The following is a 19,455-nucleotide window of genomic DNA, read 5'->3' as shown; positions in this document are numbered from 1 at the left end:
ATTGGTTCAGTTTCAGGTTGGTGATTGCTAGATTTTTTTTTGGTCATGGAAAATTATCATCAACACAGACCTCAGGACCAGTAATAATACCCTTCTCAAAGATCATGAGTTAAACTTTTGAGGATGCAAAGTGGCCACTTGCTCCTGGCCAACTCATTCCCCTCTACCTTTTCCCCCTCTGTTCCTAGGAGCATAGGAGTGTTTGTCTCATAGGAGCATGAAAGGACACTGAGGCTGCACCAGCTATTAATACAAGAGCCAACATTTGTTGAGTCCCTTGTACATGCCAAGCCCTGTGCAAGCATTTTTCATATATTATTATCATGTCATCTTCACAACAACTCTTACGCATTGGGTGTTACTATCCTCATTTTACAGATGGGAAAATGCGGCTTCAGAAGTTAAGTATTAGAGCCAGAATTCAAAGCCAGGTCTGCCTAACTGCAAAGCCAGGCCTGGGAAAATGGGAACTGGACTTTGTGGGCTCAGGAGATTGTCCCCCACTTCCAGGCTCAGCGTGCCACCCTCGGGACCTCAAGTCCTGCCAATGAAGTGTAGGATTCTTGCTGCTTTCAGAACATTCTCACCCTCTTCACCTTGTGGGAGAGCCCCTATCTGGTATGCTCTACTTGTTTCCTATGGCTGCGGTAACAAGTCACCACCAACTTAGTGTCTTCAAACAACAGGAATCGAGTCAGTTGTAGTTCTGTGGCCAGAATGAATCAAGGGATTGATTGACAGGACAACACTCCCTGCAGAGGCTTTTGGACAGATGCCATTCCTTGCCTCTTTCAGCTCCTGGTGGCTACTGGCCTTCCATGGCGTGTGGTGCGGCTCTCCAATCTCTGCCTTTGTCTTGGCAAGGCCTTCTCAGAGTCTATCAGATCTTTCCTGAGTGTCTCAGGAAACGTGTCATTGGAGTCCCAGTAGATAATCCAGGATACAACATGCTTAACTTAATAACATCTGCAAAAAGCCCCCTTTTCCATACAAGGGAACATTCACAGGTTCTGAGAATTAGGACATGGACATTCTCTTTCGTGGCCACCCTTCAACCCACACTACACAGTAGCGAGATGCTTTTCTAGCAGCCAGTCAAGCTACCTTCCCTCAGCTCGCACTGTGGGCAGAGAGGAAGTCTGAAGTCTGGCCAAATCATCAAGATTTAAAACTTGGTGTTTCAGTGACACATTTTAAGTCCCACTAAATGTCTCTGGCGTCTCCCCTAAGGCCATGGCAGCCTTTATCACAAGATTTTGTTCTCTTCTAGATCGCGGACCTGCAGCTCCATAAACTGGACGAACTGGATTGTCTGATTCAGGGCCTGCTCTACGTCGACTCCGTTGGCTTCAATGGCAAGCCAGAATGTTACTATTTTGAAAACCCCACAAATCCTGAATTGTGTCAAAAAAAGCCGTACTGCCTTGATAACCCGTACCCTATGCTGCTGGTGAACATGGGCTCAGGGGTCAGCATCCTAGCGGTGTACTCCAAGGACAACTATAAAAGAGTTACAGGGACCAGGTAAATGTGGTTTCACTAGGAAACCTTTTTATACTTAAACCCAGGTCTCTTCCTTGAAGACCGGTTTATAAAAATGTAATTTACAGTGAATACATTTTCAAAAGAAAGTTATTACCCTCTGTCAACCAAAAAGGGTTTATTGGGTATACTTATGAGGGTGATTTACATAAAGGTAATAAAACACAGTCCTTGTCCTGTTGGAAACTGATCAGGTTGAGGGAAGAAGGGTCTCATACACCGTCTTTTGGAACCACCTTGGTGCCTAGCTTGGGATGAATTGCTTGAAATAATAGGTCATTGCAACCAGTAAGCCAAACTGGGTTTATTAGGAATGTCTGTTACTCTCAGGTACATGCTCCAGCCGAAAACTGAATTAGTCGGCATACCTCGCAGGAAATTTTGGAATGTAATGGACAGGAAAGCAGCCGTGTCACCAGTTGGGTAGAGTGCCTTGTTTTTTAGTGCACACAGCATACACACCCAAGGGCAGATGGGCTCAGCCTCCATATATATATATATATATATATATATATATATATATATATATATATATATTATTGATTTCAGAGAGGAAGGGAGAAGGAGAGGTAGAAGCATCAATGATGAGAGAGAATCATTGATTGGCTTCCTCCTTTATGCCCCCTACGGGGATCAAGCCTGCAACCTGGGCATATGCCCTTGACCGGAATCGAACACGGGAACCTTCAGTCCACAGGCCAACCCTCTATCCACTGAGCCAACCCGGCTAGGACTCAGCTTCCTCTTAATGGGAATTCAACCTGGGAAAAGGATCTGGGGTCAGAAACCTGAGATCCTGGCAGAAACAAAATTAAATAAGGTTTTTCTTCTAAGAGAAGAATTTGGTATGAATGTTGCTCCAACTTATTGGACCACAGAACCCATTTTTGGAGGAACAACTTAAGGAACTAGTGCCGTGTGAAATATGGTTTGGGACATGATATTGAAACCATTGTTTTTGATAGATGAAGATAGCATGTAACTTCTCTGGGCCTCAGTTATCCTCATTTGTGCTGTGAAGGGGGTTGTTTCTTAGATAGTTTGTACAGGCTTTTCCAGTACTGGAATTCTGCAGTGTTATTCGCCCATGAGGACTAGAGCACTGGTTTCTACATACACTATTTCCATGACTTGTGATGGATCTATAAAAATCAGTGGTTCTCACTGGGCCAAGGAAGATTAATGCCCCCAGGGTATCTTGGCAATTTCTAGAGACTTTTTTTTTAGTTTTCCCAATTGGAGGTGGGATGCTACTGGCAACTAGTGGCTAGGGGTTAGGGGGCCCCCCTACAACAAAAAAGAAAAAAGTACTAAGCCCTAAAAGTCAGTAGTGCTGGTGTTGAGAAACCCTGGCTTACACACACACATACACACACACACACACACACATATTCTGACTGAATCCTAGACATACATTTTCTAGCTGAGAATACAGAACTAAGCCTACCTGCCCGCACAATCATCACACTGACCCCCGGGCCTCAGTAGGACTGTCAGGCCCATTAGAGGCAAATGAATATTTCAACTGAACTGGTTTTACCTCAGAGAGTGATCTTCTGATAAAGGCACAATTCTTGAACTACAGACTTCCTCCCAGAAGGAGTTGTTGACTCCTAAGGTGACAACAAGCTAAACATTTTCCACAATTAGAGATATTTATAAAATATTGTTAACACTTAAATTCATGAATTACAGGTAAACTTTCTCAAACTTGGAACTTCCAGGGACTTGGGTCATCTTCTTGAACAGCTGCTAATGAACTAGCTAATGGTGGTGCCTGCCTTCTAGTCCCTGTGTAATAATGCCTATAAATTTTAGTTCCTGGTAAATGCTCCATTAATGACCAGAGCTTTGCAATCAATCATCAGCAAATCCCGCCTGGATGTGCAAGCTTAGCTACAAGCTCTCTCTAACCAGTAGTTTTGGGAATTGCTACAGGAGAATGAATATTAATAAACAGCCCTTCCAGGGGCTGCCACAGGTAGGGCAGGCGAATGAGACACCAGTGCTGGGCCCCAGATCCTTCTTGTCCAACCAGAGCTGTTACACCAATGTTTTCTTTTGATCCGAGTTAGGAAGCCCCGGATATAAACAGTTGTGGTCAGCAGTGACCATCAGTGTGTGGAACAGATTTTGGCAGTCACGAGGTTTCTCCACACCAGCACTACTAAACAAATGTTGTGAACTGATAGCTGTAATTCCAGGTTGTTTTAATATCCTATTTCCTCATTAAGCATTTTTATTTTTAGGAAGTCACTTCATCACAGGATATCAGTTTTCTTTTAAATCTGCTTTCTAATGGCTTCAGTGTTATGTGCAGTCTAATGCATCCTAGATTAGGTAGCCAATGTGTTTTTTTCTATTGACACATTCCAATTTTACTATTGGAGTCAATGAAAAAAACCACAGGACTTTACAATTGACATTGTTAGAATGTGTAGCCTATTAGAAGAGGAATGTGAATAATTTTGAAACTTCAGTGAGAGTTGTACTGCAGCTTATCTCATTATTTTGGAATCTATTTTAAGAGCACAAGCACTCTAATTGAAGGTTTCTTCTACTTCTCCCTAAAATCTCTCACTTTCAAGGTTGCTTGGTTTCTTTTAAAACAAAATAACAACAATGATATTTAACAGCTGTTTCTAGCGATATGTTTTTGTCTGTCATTTGCTGAGAGTCTTATTGTGTGTCTGCTGAAACAACCAGATGTGTCATTATGAACAAGAGAATCACTTGATTAAATAACGTTTAGCAGGCTGGGGTTATTAATAAAGCACTCTTCTGCGACTGTGCATTCTTCCCTGCTATCTGCAGTGTGCCAGCTGTGCAAATGCATGCTCGCTTCCCCATTCAGCTCCGAGTCTTTGTCTGGAGTCACCTGTCATTTCCCAGTCATACAAAGCACTTGTTCTCCTTTCACTCATACCAACACATCAGTTGATGAGTTGCCTTCTTTCTAAGTCAGCCAGTCACTTCAGTTGCCTATGTTTGGAGTAGGTTGTTGAATGCCTTGATTCATACCAGTCTCTGATGTTCAAAGAAAGGTTGTATCGATGAAAGATAAAGCTAAAAAGAAATAGGAGCAAACACTTAGATACAGAGAGAAAACAAGACAAATCCAGCTGGCATGCAAAAACAAAACAAAACAAAACAGTGTTCCCATTAAAACACAATAGCTTTGCAGGGTAGACTGAAACTGACACCAGAGCCTAACCCGCCATGTTAAATGTAAATGAAGGTACACTTTCTCAGAGGAAATCCAAAATTTCCACTGTGACTGGGTTGTCAAGGCAACAGTGTCCATGGAGCTCTTTCTATCCTGATGGCACTGCACCTACAGTTGGATAGCTGCCGCTGGTGGTGCCTAGCTACAACTTTTCCATGAGGACCCTTAATTTTCATCAAGTATGTGTTTTTCTAAGAGCCAGTAGTTATAAAGTATTACATACAGTTTGCTTTAGATGTGATTTAAAGCGCCTGTCTACAATCTGGTACCTCCTGGTTAGTGGTTACGGACCGTAAGTATACATTACCCTAAGTTTTCTTACTTCAAATTTAAGTTAGAAATAACCTTAATCTCAACCTGAATTTTCTTTTGGAAGCTAGTATCCAAACACATAAGGGGTTTCCAGGGCTAACAGCTCTTGGAGCCTCAGAGCAAACGGATGTGAGCAATTTACTGTTCACCTTTACCATTCTGCAAGGCGAATAGGGAGTAATACCCACGGTCATGTCAGTGCTCCTTGTCCTACCTGGAGTTCACTAGTGATAGCTCTACTTTGAATCTGCTGTTCTTCCCCTCAGGAAACTTTTTTTTTTTTTAATATATTTTATTGATTTTTTTACAGAGAGGAAGGGAGAGGGATAGAGAGTTAGAAACGTCGATGAGAGAGAGAAACATCGACCAGCTGCCTCCTGCACATCCCCCACTGGGGACGTGCCCGCAACCAATGTACATGCCCTTGACCGGAATCGAACCTGGGACCTTTCAGTCCGCAGACCGACGCTCTATCCACTGAGCCAAACCGGTTTCGGCCCCTCAGGAAACTTTTGATATTAACACACTATTTTAACACATAGTTTGAGCTTTGGAGCCATTTTGACTTTTTTTTCTTGACTAGCTTTGACTCTTGGTGGTAAGTAAAATATTAAAAACTTTTTCCAGAGTCTCCTAGAAACAAATACAATATGAGACCAACCAGTGGCTTCCTTTCAGAAATTTCCAAGGAGGTTACATGAGATCTCAGCTGGAGTCAAGTGAGGTCAGGTGAACGGTACAGCTCTGGGGCTGGCTGGTCCTGCCTGAGTACCCGGTCATATCTGTCATCAGAGTCTGGCTCCATCATTTCTCTGCTAGTTATCTACTACTTTCAGACCACCCGAATTAAGAGCAATCGATTTGCCTTCATTTTATAGGTGGGGAGACTGAGACATTAGTGGCTAAGGTCAAGGTCTCACAACAGAAATCAGTGAGAATCCCTCTGGTTTTGCTCTTGAATTCAGGGGCAAGTTTCCCTTGATGTTTCTTTTCCATCTCTGCCCTCTTTTTTTTATTCAGTCCACCCTAAAGCTCTTTTGTACCCTAGCACTTTCATGCAAGTGCCTCTTTGTTTTCCTTCTGTTTTTATTAACCTATATTAGTGGTCTTGATGTCATTGGGGAGTTGGATGGGCATATCTTTAAGTAAAATTTAAAAATAAACATTATTGTTCCTTCAGTCTTGGAGGTGGAACATTCCTAGGTCTATGTTGCTTGCTGACTGGTTGTGAGACCTTTGAAGAAGCTATGGAAATGGCAGCTAAAGGCGACAGCACCAATGTTGATAAGCTGGTGAAGGACATTTACGGAGGAGACTATGAACGATTTGGCCTTCAAGGATCTGCTGTAGCATCAAGGTAGAGACGAAGTGGCTAGGAACAGTCATGATTAAACACAAGGCAACCTCTCCACCCTGGCTATTCATTTAGTTCACTTTAAATATTTTAACCCACCAGGTGCAACTATCTATGGGATTGGAGTTCAGATTTGACCTCCTGCCCGTTATGAAGCACCAAGATGTTTAGCTCTTGATGCTTGTGCTTAACATAGGGCAGCTTTGAAAGAAGGTTCTGGAAAATGGCAACAGTTTCCTGTTTCATTCTTGTCCAGATATCTAGAGGCATTAAAAAAAAAAAATGCTCCCCATTAATAGCCATGTTATTTTGTTCCTATTAAGAAAAGGGCAGCCAGCCATTCATATTGTAATCTTGTCTGCTTGTAAACCATGGCAGCGAAATCAGGTCATTTGAGTTTGAGCAGAGTTATTCATACAGCTTGCCACAGTACTTTGGTGGAAGCATGGGGTCTGCCTGAGGATGATTTTGAACACTCTCGCTAATATTTCCAACGTAGCTTTGGCAACATGATGAGTAAAGAAAAGCGAGAGTCCATCAGCAAGGAAGACCTCGCCCGAGCCACGCTGGTCACCATCACCAACAACATTGGTTCCATTGCTCGGATGTGTGCACTGAATGAGGTAAGGCCTTATAACCTGGGGAAAACCATGTGTCCTTCATATACATCACCCTTGGCAATGCAATGACTATTGACCCTTACAAACTACAGCCTTTGAGAAACCTGTCCTTTGTTTTGTAGTCACACCTTATAGAACGAGAAGGGTATAGGTTGGGGAGGGGGGGCGCGGGGAGGCAAAAGAATATGTGTTTTATGTTTAAGTAGGCATTGGATGAGAACAAAACCATCCATAGGAGAAACATGGTAAAATAACAAACCATGCCTTAGCCTCTCTACCCATCAGCAGTACCATGTACCTACTGAAGTGTGAGGAAAAGCTCTGTGCACCCTTGCAAATATTCGTGGGTAAAGAGTTCCACTTGCAATATTTGATCTTCTCTCTGCTTTCAGCTTCTTTACAGTGTTGCCTTGTGGCATGGAGTTCAAGCAGCATTGTACAGGGCTATCAAAGCACAGAGAGCTTGCTACAGCTAAGGCCAGCCAGAGCCCCAGGCACAGGAAGAGGTAGAGCTGGTCACAGACAAAATGTTCAAAATATTGTAAATTTCCTTTGGGGGTGGGGGGGAAAGAACCTTTTTCTGAAATATAAGATGTATAAAGTGGACTGGCTCTTACTGAGCAGTGTTAGGAAGACAAGAAAGGGGGGTTGGGCATGGAACAGGTAATAGGAAAAGTATTAACTAATCATAGTAGTATCAGTAATAGAGTTTCTTAAAGTATAATTTTTTTTTAATCCTCACCCGAGGACATTTTTTGATTGATTTTTTTTTAGAGAGAGTGGAAGAGAGAGGGAAAGACAGAGAGAAATGCTGGTGTGAGAGAAACACATCGATTGGTTGCCTCCTGCACTAGCCCTGACCAGGGCCCAGGCCAGGGAGGAGCCTGCAACCAAGGTACATGCCCTTGACCAGTATCAAACCCAGGACCCTTTGGTTCGCAGGTCAATGCTCTACCCACTGAGCCTAATTGGCTAGGTCTAAAATATGATTTTTAATAAATATGACATACATGCAGAAGCAGATTCAAATCATAAGTGTATATAGCCTGGTGAATTATCACACACAGCCACCACTCAGATTAAAAAATAGAACATTACAAGTATTGTAGAAACCCCCTCTAATCCCCATTGAATAGTGGAGTGTTAACCAGGGTGTGAGGTTGCCTTTATGCTAGTTAGGGGCCAGCCCTGCCTTTGATCTCTGGGGTACAAGAGAGACATCCTCCTTTCACCGTATTGGATAGAATATGCCATTGCCCAGTTGGTCAGGTTCATGTATTTTTGTGAGTCCATTTCAGATGGATATTAAATGCAAAGCTGATATTCCGATGACAGAATGTTTTCTGGAGTCATGCCTTTCCAAAGTCCACTTTGGTCATGGGATTCACTGGAACAGAGCATTTGTTTTTTTTATATTAACCTTTAAAGAGAGTTTTTCCAAGGAGCCAAACAAGCCCTAAGACTAATCTGTGTGTAGTTGGCTGCACTCACAGACTCTCAAAGGTCACTTCAATGGGAAGAGAGCAATGGATGCCCTTTCCCCTGCTTGCCTCAGAGCCTGAGTGAGCCAGCAGGTTTTTTCACAGGTATGGTAATCACTCTAGAGGGAGGGCAGCTGATTTTATTTTCAACTTTTGATTTCACTTTCAGTTTATTTTAAAACCATAGCAAAAGAGCCTGTTTGAAAGTGTCACTCACTCGTCTGAGAAACTGTTTTAGACGTTCCTGTGGAGCTGAATGAATGAGAGGAATCACCGACAGCCTCAGGCAAGGGCTCTGTTAGCTGGTGTCCTGCCAGGGCAGGCTCCCTGTGGACACACCATGTGCCCCATGGGAGCAGTGATGCAAGGTCTTCTGTTATGGTTTTGCTCCCCGGAGTCACTGATGGGAGGATATTTGATTTCAACCACATGCACTAAATCTAAAGTACTTTTGCTGTGGTTATTGGAAAGCTATGAAATGCTCCATCCACTTAAGATATTTGTAGTCATTTTATTGAAGAGAGAATAATGCAGACACATAACACAGAATTCTGAGACACCAGGTGGGTATTCGGGGAAGGGTGTCACCATGTCCACACTGACCCTCAATGTTAACCTCACTAGAGGCAGCCATTTGTTTTCGTTTAGTTTTGTTTTTCTTTTTACTCTATATTGTATCTAATTTGGGACAAAAATATATTTTGAAAGGTAGCAAGTTCTATATAACATTCTTTTTTTAATAAGTTTTTTTGAGATAGAATCACATGCTATGCCCATGCCATTCACTTTGTACATACTGTTCTACATCCTTCTTTGGTTGTTTATCCACCTTTTAGTATAAAATTGGTGAAGATACAGAAAGGAGAGAGGAATATAAAGAACCTCCATGTAGCCATCAACTCAGTCCCAACAGTTATTAAGGCTTTGCCATACATGTTTTACCTATTGCTTTTCGTCCTCCTCCTCTCTTTTTTGTTAAAATATTAGAACGCAAACCCCAGATATTATCAGTCTACCCTACATACTTCAATATACACTTCAGTTAATGTTGCTTCTTGCTTTTTTACATGATAATACATCTTGCAATTGTTCATATATTTATAATTGCTTCGTGTTTTTTTTTTTTTTTAATCCTCACTGGATGATATTTTCCCATTAATTTTTAGAGAGAGTGTAGGGGGAGAGACACAGAGAGAGAATCATAGATGTGAGAGAGACACATCGATTGGGTGCCTCCTGCACAGGGATCAAGCCTGCAACCGAGGTACATGCCCTTTTCTGGAATCGAACCAGGGACCATTCAGTCCGCGGGGCAATGCTCTATCCACTGAGCTAAAGCTACTAGGGCTGCTTCATTTTATTAATGGCCATATAGCCTCCTAACATGTAGATATGCTATTCTAGATTTGGTCATTTTCCTAATGACATAATGATATTTAAGGTTTTCTAGATCTTGCCACTATTTAAAAAATTGTTTTTTATATATACACGTACACACCATTTTGCATGGAATTATACCTATAGGATAAATTCCTAGAAGGGAAATTGCCAAGTCAAGGATGTGTTTATTGACTGTAATTTTGACAGATAGAATTGGTTCTAAATAATTTCCCATCAGCAGAGTTTGTTTCTCCTCAGAGGGTCATTAAATCTTTTTATTTTTTTCCAATGTAATAGATAAGAAAAGACATGCTATCTTATTTTGGTTTCAAAATTGTAAGTGAGGCTGAACATTTTTAAAATCTATTTAATAGCCATGAAATGTTCTCCTTTTGTGTATATGTGAACTCAGTACTGTTCACACATTTTTCTATTGGATGGTTGGTCTTTCCTTATTTATCTGCAGGTAAATAATACATTTTATGTTATATGTACTGAAAATATTTTCTGATTATTGCTTTCCATTTGAGTTAGTTAACGGTGATGTTTTTCTCCAGAATAAATATTTGATTTTTTAAGTAAATGTGTCCTTTTCATGAATTATGGGTATTATACCTTTTCTACTGCAACATTATTTATATACTAGTAGCCCGTTTGCATGAAGATTCGTGCAATAGACTTTCATTCACCTGGCTGCCTGCACCAGTTTTCTGCCGGCACCGGGGACCCAGGCCTTGGCTGTGGCCACCGCCTTCTGCCTTCTTTCAGGGTCGGGGCTTGGCCCCGGGCGGTGGCCTTGGGCTCAGCCGAACCCAACATCCCTGCTAAAGATCATAGGAGCCGACCCCCTGGTCGTTGCCTGCGATCTGTGCAGGCTCCCTGCTGGTGCCCAAGGCCGGGAAAGCCTCCACCCGAGGCTTTCCCAGCCTTGGGCTCCGCCATACCCCAACGTCCCTGCAACGGTTTCCTGGTGGGCGTGGTTGGTGGGCGTGGCTTGGGCGTAGCGAAGGTGCGGTCAATTTGCATATTTGTCTATTATATTATTTATATATGTATATTTATTGATTGATTTCAGAAACAAAGGGAAAGGGGGAGAGAGATAGAAACATCAATGATGAGAGAGAATCATTGATCGGCTACCTCCTGCACAACCCCTACTGGGGATCGGGCCCACAACGCAGGCATGTGCTCTTGACCAGAATCAAACCCTTTACGCTCTATCCACTGAGCCAAACCAGCTAGGGCTTCTTTCTCTTTTTTAAAAGTTAACATTTATATCACTCACCCACCTGAAATTTGTTCGAAAGAGGGAATGTCCATCAGCTTTTAATGCTGCTTCTATTCCTTCTGTTTTCTACCTGAGTAAAGCAGGACCGGGGTTTTAAGCGATTGACTCTCGTTTGGGGGAGGAAAGGTGAAACTCCTAAATTTAATTAAATTCCTCTTTAATCTGAGTTTCTTATTTTGAGTGTTCCTTGCCACCTCTCAGTCTGGGTGGTTTGTGGCTACGGTTCTTACTTGTGGAAATGTATTAATTCCACCTCCCACCCCTCTACTCATGGAAATTTTCCACAGTGGTTAATGGGTTAAAGAACATGCATGGTTAAAACTTGAGACTGTTAAAAGGTGATGTTCCCAGACCCTGTGACTCTTCATAGACTGAACAGAAAATAATGCCAGCTTCCAAGCTCTCTTCCCTTTGATATGAGTGACCATAGCAACTGGCTCTGTGAGTGAGCGAGTGGTGAGCAGCCTCTGCATGGTAGACAGGCCTAGCTCAGTGTTGTGTGTTGTTCAGAATGCAAATCTGTATCCATGACAACAAAAATATATAAATGTATTTTTTTGTTACCATATTTTAACCCCCCCGTGTTGACCAAACAGGATATTCTAAAAGTAGTAAGTAGTGTTTCTTTTTGTATTCCCTGTGTTAGGCACAGAGCAAACTGAGCAAATACATGAGATGAATAACCCATGCCATGGCCATTTTATGTATGAGTTGCTTATAATAATATTTTATGGTCAGAGGTTTGGAGGATTGAAGGAATGCAACAGCAAATTTAGCTGAAATTGAGCACCAGTTACAATTTTATATATGAGTGTTGGCAGCTGAATTTCATATCAGACTTAAGGCAACCTAACATAATGACTGCAGATCAGCCCAATGCCAGTCTCTGCCTAGTCCAAGCAAAATCTCACCGTCTTGTTCTTGTGGTTTGCCCTTTGAGGCTCAAGTTCATCTCGGAAATGCTGAAATAATTCCATTTTTAATAAAAATGTATTCTGTGAATTTCTGGGAGCACGGTGATGTATGGAACATTAGGTCTTTGCTAAATGCTATTTATATATGTCATAGTTCAATTGTGTTTTTCTTTCTGTTTTCCACCTCAGAATATCGACAGAGTTGTGTTTGTTGGGAATTTTCTCAGAATCAATATGGTTTCCATGAAGCTGCTAGCGTATGCCATGGATTTTTGGTCCAAAGGACAGCTAAAAGCTCTGTTTTTGGAACATGAGGTAGGTTGAGCTTGCATGGACTTCATTGGTCAATGTGAATGTTTTCTGGTTTATCTACCATCAGTGGGTCGCCAACGTTTTGGGGAAATCCACTTGTAGGGGTAAAAATGCATGCCACTTTGTACAACTCTAGGCCTCTGTGGACTATGGCTTTGGTTTGTTACTGTGTCTCACCCATAACTCAGGCCTCTATAGCCAATGAAACTGGAACGATTTTATAACCCTGTGTAGGTACCAGAGAATTCTCTACATTCTTAAGTTCACTCCGGCTTAGGCAGGCCTTACTATGGAGAGAGAACTTTTGGGGAGCACTGACTAGTATGGGGGCTTTCCTGCCCTGCCTTAAGCACTGTCTCTCAGTGTATATCAGTGAGCATCTCCTAAGAGAAAGTAGTCTAGCAGAGCGGTTAAGACCACAGCCTCTTAGTGACGGGGCGGCCTTAGCCAGGGACTACCTCTCCATCTCTGTGTTTGCACTTGTGAAACGGGGCGTAATAGTACGTCTCCTAAAGTTACTGTGCAGATTAAATGGCTAAGTCCATGTAAAGTGCTTAGAACAATGAGTAAGCCCTCAATAAGTGTTAGCTGGCGACTGGCAATAGAGGCAAAGATCCTGCCATGCAGGTAGAGTTCTGGCATTTTGGCCCCTGCTGCAGTAACTGTTGAGTCAGGCATACACCAGAGGAGTGGGAGTCTCCTGCCTTTTGGAAATCAGTTTCTATTTTTCAGTTTCTGTCATTTTCACAGAAACACGGGCTCTTTTTTTACAGCTGAGCAAAGTGGAACGGCTGATTTAGCTGCCTTTCCAAGATCTATGAGGGAAGCTGTAGGATATTACAGCTTTGAAGTCACATAGATTTGAGATTGAGTCCAGGCACATGTCATGTGATCCTGCAAGGGTAATTTACTTTATTGCCTTCCATTTCTCATCTGTGAAATGGGGGTAATCATATAAATTTTGCCATGGCAAGAATTAAAACGAAATACTAATAATACACAGCCCTTCTGTGGCACACACTGTGTGCCTTTTTTCTAAACATTTTACATCAGTCAACTTATTTCATATGTATAATAAGCCAATATCCAATACATTTTATTATTCCTATTAATTATTATTATTTACTTCACCATGTTTCATAGCAGAGTCGAGGTTTTAAATTTCTCTTACAACATTAGGGGGCAGCATTCCTAAGGTTATTAAAAGCAATAGGCATTTGGCTAAGTTCAGAGGTAATCATACTGCTTTCCCATTGTTTTTGTAGGGTTACTTTGGAGCTGTTGGGGCACTGTTGGAACTGTTCAAAGTGACTGGTGACCAGTAGAGATGAGCCCTGGATGATGGAACAGCCTTCCGTGAGAACAGAGACCTGGGAACCGCTGCTGAAGAAGGTGAAAGCCGCCGTGAGACAAAAGCCAGGCCATTCATGGCAGACACACCTGCTGGATTTGTAAATAATTTAAAAACCCTTCTAGCTGATCTTTTACTCTTGGGTTTTGAGTTTATGATTCAAAATGGGGAATACAAGAGTTTTTTCTGTATACTGTATTTTTAAGAAGAAGAAGAAGAAAAACACACACACACCATTTTGTGCAGTGTGGCCAAACCTACCAATTTTATGCATTAACTTTGTAAAGTTATATTATGTTTAAGAAGGACCTGAAATGTAAGTGTTGTTTATACTTCTTCTGGGGTTTACTGATCAGTGTGGTAATTTTAAATTCGTTTAGTAATTACTCTAGGAGATTTTACCTTTACTTATATTTTTCATGACGTTTCATGATTTGCTGTTTGGTTTCAAATGAAACTACCAATCTGGCATGTTTTACTGTGAACACTATTTTGTTTGTCTGTTTACCTTTTATTGTCTTGTGTTCTCTGTTTGAATGTCTTATGGAAAAAGAATCTTTGCCCCCGTTTCTGTCCTCAGATGACTCCCCCTCCCCACCAGACCTTCCTGTGCTGTATTTGTTCAGATTAATCAAGGTGCTGTCCTACTCAATACAAAGTTAAACACGAGACCTAAAGCTCTCAAAAGTGCCCTCGAAGGGGATACTCTGAAAGTGTTCATGAATTTAAGGAGTCTGACAAAAGTTGAAAATTATGCAATTTTGTCACATACAGTGTCTTGTTGGATTTATTTTATGTTCAGTTATATTAAATGGAAATATTCTATGACGAAATGTCCTCAGCCATGCACAAAGTACAAATGGCAGCAAGTCCTTGTGCAGGACATTAAAATTTATAGGACAACGTCTCCCGGTAGATTAACTGTTCACATTGGGAGGGTTGGGAGAAGTCGCGTTTGAGTTGTCAGGTAGTAATATCTTTTTGTTTTGTACATGAATATACCTAGGATCTTTGTAACAAGTCATCTTAAATAATAAGAACGTTTTTCATTTGGAGTATTTCCAACTAAAAACTATTTCAATCTCAGTTTCTAAAATTAAAAAAAAAATTATGATACTGATCTCTATGTATAGTTTTTCTTTTTAAAAGACATCATTGGTACTGATGGGTGACTTTCAAATCGGAATCTTAGACAGACATTGAAATCCATGAGATCTAATGAGTTAGAACAAATTCATTTTTTGAATTGAACATTTTTTTAAAAGGGATTTGGTAAGGGCTGGACATTGTTCCATGACGAATCTTTCCTTCTGCATTCTGAGCAGCGCCTTTAATTTCCATATCGTCAATTCTTGAAGTTGATGTTAATTGAAATAACTCACCTGTCTGGTTGAAATAAAGCCCGTTTCTGTTGTGATGTTTTTATTTTTAGTGTATCTGTTATTTTCATTTCCTGATCTTCATGTTCATATTATCTGCTTCTGTACCATAAAAATGAACGTGTTGTGTTTTTGCTACTCTACATTTCATAATTTGAAGCTGTCACACAAGTGTGGTAAAAGTCCAAAACACTGTGTCTTCAATTGAAGCTGTAGCCCTATGCAGGAATTGTATTTTTTTTTAAAGTTTTCTTATTCTATATAATTAACTCCTTATCCCCAAAATATCACTATTATATTTTGGTAGTTCCGAAAGAGTTTTCAGAATTTAGTCATAAATACATTTTATTAACTTCCACCTGGCTTTTAAAAATGTGAACAGCTAAGATGTCCTTGAAAAAGACAAGTGTAGGAAAACTACATATCACCTAGGATAGTGCCTTTTTTGATCTTTTCTACCATTCCTACTCTCATCTGTCAGGGAATAGCACACCTTGGATCATGGTTCTGCAAAAGAAATTGGGGCAAGTTGGTGTGACTAAAAAAATTTTTTTAAAAAATTTACTTTGAATCACTGGATCTGTCCTTACAAATGTTTAAAACATTGGTTTAGCTGAGGAAATAAGTTCATTCTGTTCTGCAAATCTCAGTTAAATGTTGGCTACATAGAGCCAGCTTCTTTCATACAATGAGAGACTTAGAGCCTGGGGGTTTTACCCTTACTTGAATTACAGAAACTTTCCTTTGGCTGGACATCAGGAAGAAGGAAGAATTTTTAGCTTGAACTATATGACCGGGGGGGTCCAGAGCATGGCCTTTGATTGTGAGACAGCTTCTGTTTTGACTCAGCTCAGCCATTAACTAGCTCTACAGGCAAGTCACTCAGCCTCTCACTAAACCCTCGTTTCCTCCCTCATAAAATGGGGGCAAATGGTAGTTCTTACCTCCATGTTTAAAGAGATTAGCACAAGGGCTGACACATACTAAAAGCTTAATTTTAGCTATACTGAAAAGAAAATAGATGTTTTAAACTAATGCATTGAATCAGGGATTTTTTAGCCTTTTGGAATGTGGGGAACCCATTTTATCAGAGGTACCGCACAGACTTCCCTATGCCAGTACAGGTCTGCGGACCTCATTCACAATTCCAAAACCCTAGCTCTTCAAATGTATCTCTCATTTGAGAAAAAAAAAGTTACTTGAGCATTATGTATCACACTTTGTAGGACTCTTCACATGGCTTGTTGCAAAGCTATTCATGTATTTGATTACACGGTTCTGCCCCAGACACTACTAGGGGTATTAAGTAATGAACAATTCTGAATTTTGGGATACATCTGGTCCCAATATTTTGAGATAAAAATATTGTGGAAATATAGCTGTATATTTCAGCTTATGTAGTATGCTGAGTCCCTTTGTTGGGAACTGTGGTTACAGGTAATTTATACTTGGACATCATCCAGTCAGTCACAAGGAATATTAAGAAGTTACTTTGTGCCGGGAAGGAAATGAGGCTAGAATACAGCCCCTGCTGCTCAGCAGGGGGAGGACAGAAGTCTAAGCCAACACATGCAATAAAGTATCTCAGGTATAATTCACTTGTTCACAAATACTTCCAGCAGTGAACCAAACAGGTCCATCCTCACAGAGCTTACATTCCTAGAAGGGAAGACATGCATTAATAATTATGTAATAAAATAGCTCACTATTACAAAGACAAAGTAAGGTAGGGCAAGTGGCTAGAGAGGGGGCGTAATTCTGTTTAGGAAATGAGAAGTGGAGAAACCTCTTTGCTTTGAGTGATCCAAGACAACATCTCTTAGGAGGTGACATTTGAGCAGAGTCAGTGGAGGAGGGAGTGCACCATGTAAACACCTGGCGGAAAGTATTTCACTCCTGGCGAATGAGAATGGAGGTTTGGAGGAACTGCCAGGAGGCCAGTGTGCCTGGAGCAAAGAGTGGGAAATGCAGTTTTAGGAACAGCCAAGGAAGAGGTCCTACATGAAGTCCTAAGGGAGGGGAGGAGGGCTGCATAAGAGATTGGTTACTTTTGGAAGAGGGGGCTAGACAAGTTCTCAAGTCTTAACCAACAAGGAGAGTCCATGGGGTGGACCACGTCGGGAGGGCTTAACGAGCAGCGAGCAGGGTGAGAAGCATTGCGAGAAGAATCAGCCTAGCTTATTCAGGGAACTAGACACTCCACCTGGAGCCTCGTTAGAGAGAAACCAGATACCTGGGAGAGAGGAAACCAAGCAGATTATGGAAGGTCTCGTATTCCATGCTGAAGATTTTGGTCTCTTCTGTCGTCATGGTGGAGCCACCAAACAGGTCCAAGGAAAGGGAAACTGGAATTAATCTGGCTTCAAAGTGATAACCGAGCGAAATGTCCTGTGGAGGTCAATAAGTAAACCAGTTAATGTGCTTTTGAGTACGTAGCACCACTCCATTCTCATGTTTACTTTTATTTCCCCTATTGTGCCAAATCTGCTGAGTGGGCCATGGTTCTCTGTAATTAAGATGGTTATATAAACTCTTGGAGAATTTTCCCAAAGGACAAAGGCTACTAATAGCTACAACTCGACTGGGTTTCTGTTCAGTGAGGAGAAAGGTTTCAACACCAGTGATCACCATAAACTCCATACGCGCAAGAACTGTTTGGAAGGAAGGCACTTTTCCTCCCGGTGATCAGAAAATGACCTCAAATTTGTGAGGGAGATTTAATTAATGCACATTTTCTATTGGATTTACCAGGTGCTCATTCATTCACTCTATATATATTTAAGTTTGACTTAATGCCTATGATCTGAGATGCACTGGGTAACATTTAGGGTCCAATTAGTTGTAAAACAGCGAGGTCCCTGATTTCATTGGGATTATATTCTCACGAGGGAGATGCACTTTAAGCACATAAACCAATAAATAAACGTCAAAATAAAAGATAGTGATAAAAGCTACAAAGGAACAAAACAGGGTGACGTGATAGAGCGGAAGAAGTAGGACTTTCTTAGACGGACATGAGATACAAATAGGGATAAGTTATGGCTTCAATTTTTGAGGAATAACAGTCAAGTTCATATTGCTTTCATTATCACCTTCATGAAAATGAAAGATGTTTGAGGGAAACAGTTTGATAACGAATTTATTTTCTTTTTATTTCACTTAGAATATTTAATTTAGTTGCATGTCTACTTAAACTTATTACATGAAATAATATATTAATTTAGTAATGCACCTTTTTCGCTACTTGTTTTATGAAACAATATTATTTGAACTGTTCACTGGAATCTCTATTGTCAATGCCTTTGTCATGACCAGAGTCACTTAGTATCCAGAGTACACTAAGTTTGACTTACAGCACTTTTGAATCCATGTCTGATAGTGACACTGGACTCTTTTTTTTTTTTTTAATATATTTTATTGACTTTCTACAGAGAGGAAGAGAGAGGGATAGAGAGTTAGAAACATCGATGAGAGAGAAACATCAATCAGCTGCCTCCTGCACACCCCCTACTGGGGATGTGCCCGCAACCAAGGTACATGCCCTCGACAGGAATCGAACCTGGGACCCTTCAGTCCCCAGGCCGACGCTCTATCCACTGAGCCAAACCAGCCAGGGCAACACTGGACTCTTTTTAACCAAACCACAAGCACCTACTCTCATAATGAGCTTAATTATTTGTTTCATTTTCCAAAAGGTGTATGTTGGTGATGCCACAGTATAACTATTTATGTGGAGCCTTTTTAAAAAAGGTTAGTTTATGAGTATTCATCACTTGCAATACAAAAATAAAAGAAAATTTGTATTAAAACTCTTTGCCTCTTTTTATACTCTATAAAGTGAACACAAAACATTCCAAAATTGAATTAACTATGTTTCAGTTAATGTCACCAAACAATTCTCAACCAGTCCTCAGTGAGAATTCATCTTAAAAAAAAAAAGTTTAGTATTTTTAAAAATATATTTTTATTGATTTTAGAGAGGGGAAGGGAGAGGGAGAGAGAGATAGGAACATCAATGATGAGAGAGAATCACTGATCGGCTGCCTCCTGCACGCCCCCTACTTGGGGATCAAGCCTGCAACCAGGGCATGTGCCCTTGACTGGAATCGAACCTGGGACCCTTCAGTCCACAGGCCAACGCTCTATCCACTGAGTCAAACTGGGTAGGGCAAAGTTTAGTGGTTTTTTTTTGTTTTTTTAATTCAACAGCTTTTACATGCATAGAATCTAGAGTTCCACAAGAGCATGAAAAATATCAGTATCCATGTTTTCTTTTACCATTTTGAGCATAGGATC

General features: G+C 41.0%; 1 protein-coding gene across 1 annotated transcript in view; it reads left to right on the top strand.

Moving 5' to 3' along the window:
* PANK1 (pantothenate kinase 1) overlaps positions 1–15,536 on the top strand; it is a 48,777-nt gene extending 33,241 nt beyond the window's left edge. Inside the window, exons 3-7 of the mRNA XM_079794254.1 lie at positions 1,271–1,524; positions 6,261–6,437; positions 6,934–7,057; positions 12,307–12,432; positions 13,695–15,536. Coding sequence (XP_079650380.1) covers positions 1,271–1,524; positions 6,261–6,437; positions 6,934–7,057; positions 12,307–12,432; positions 13,695–13,754 — 741 coding nt within the window. The 3' untranslated portion in view covers positions 13,755–15,536. The remainder of the gene's footprint in view (positions 1–1,270; positions 1,525–6,260; positions 6,438–6,933; positions 7,058–12,306; positions 12,433–13,694) is intronic.
* Positions 15,537–19,455: the final 3,919 nt, after the last annotated feature.

Source organism: Cnephaeus nilssonii, assembly GCF_951640355.1.
Source record: "Cnephaeus nilssonii genome assembly, chromosome: 16".
Lineage (NCBI taxonomy): Eukaryota > Metazoa > Chordata > Mammalia > Chiroptera > Vespertilionidae > Cnephaeus > Cnephaeus nilssonii.
The sequence above is the reverse complement of the archived record's forward strand: the minus strand, read 5'-3'. Positions and strand labels throughout refer to the sequence as shown.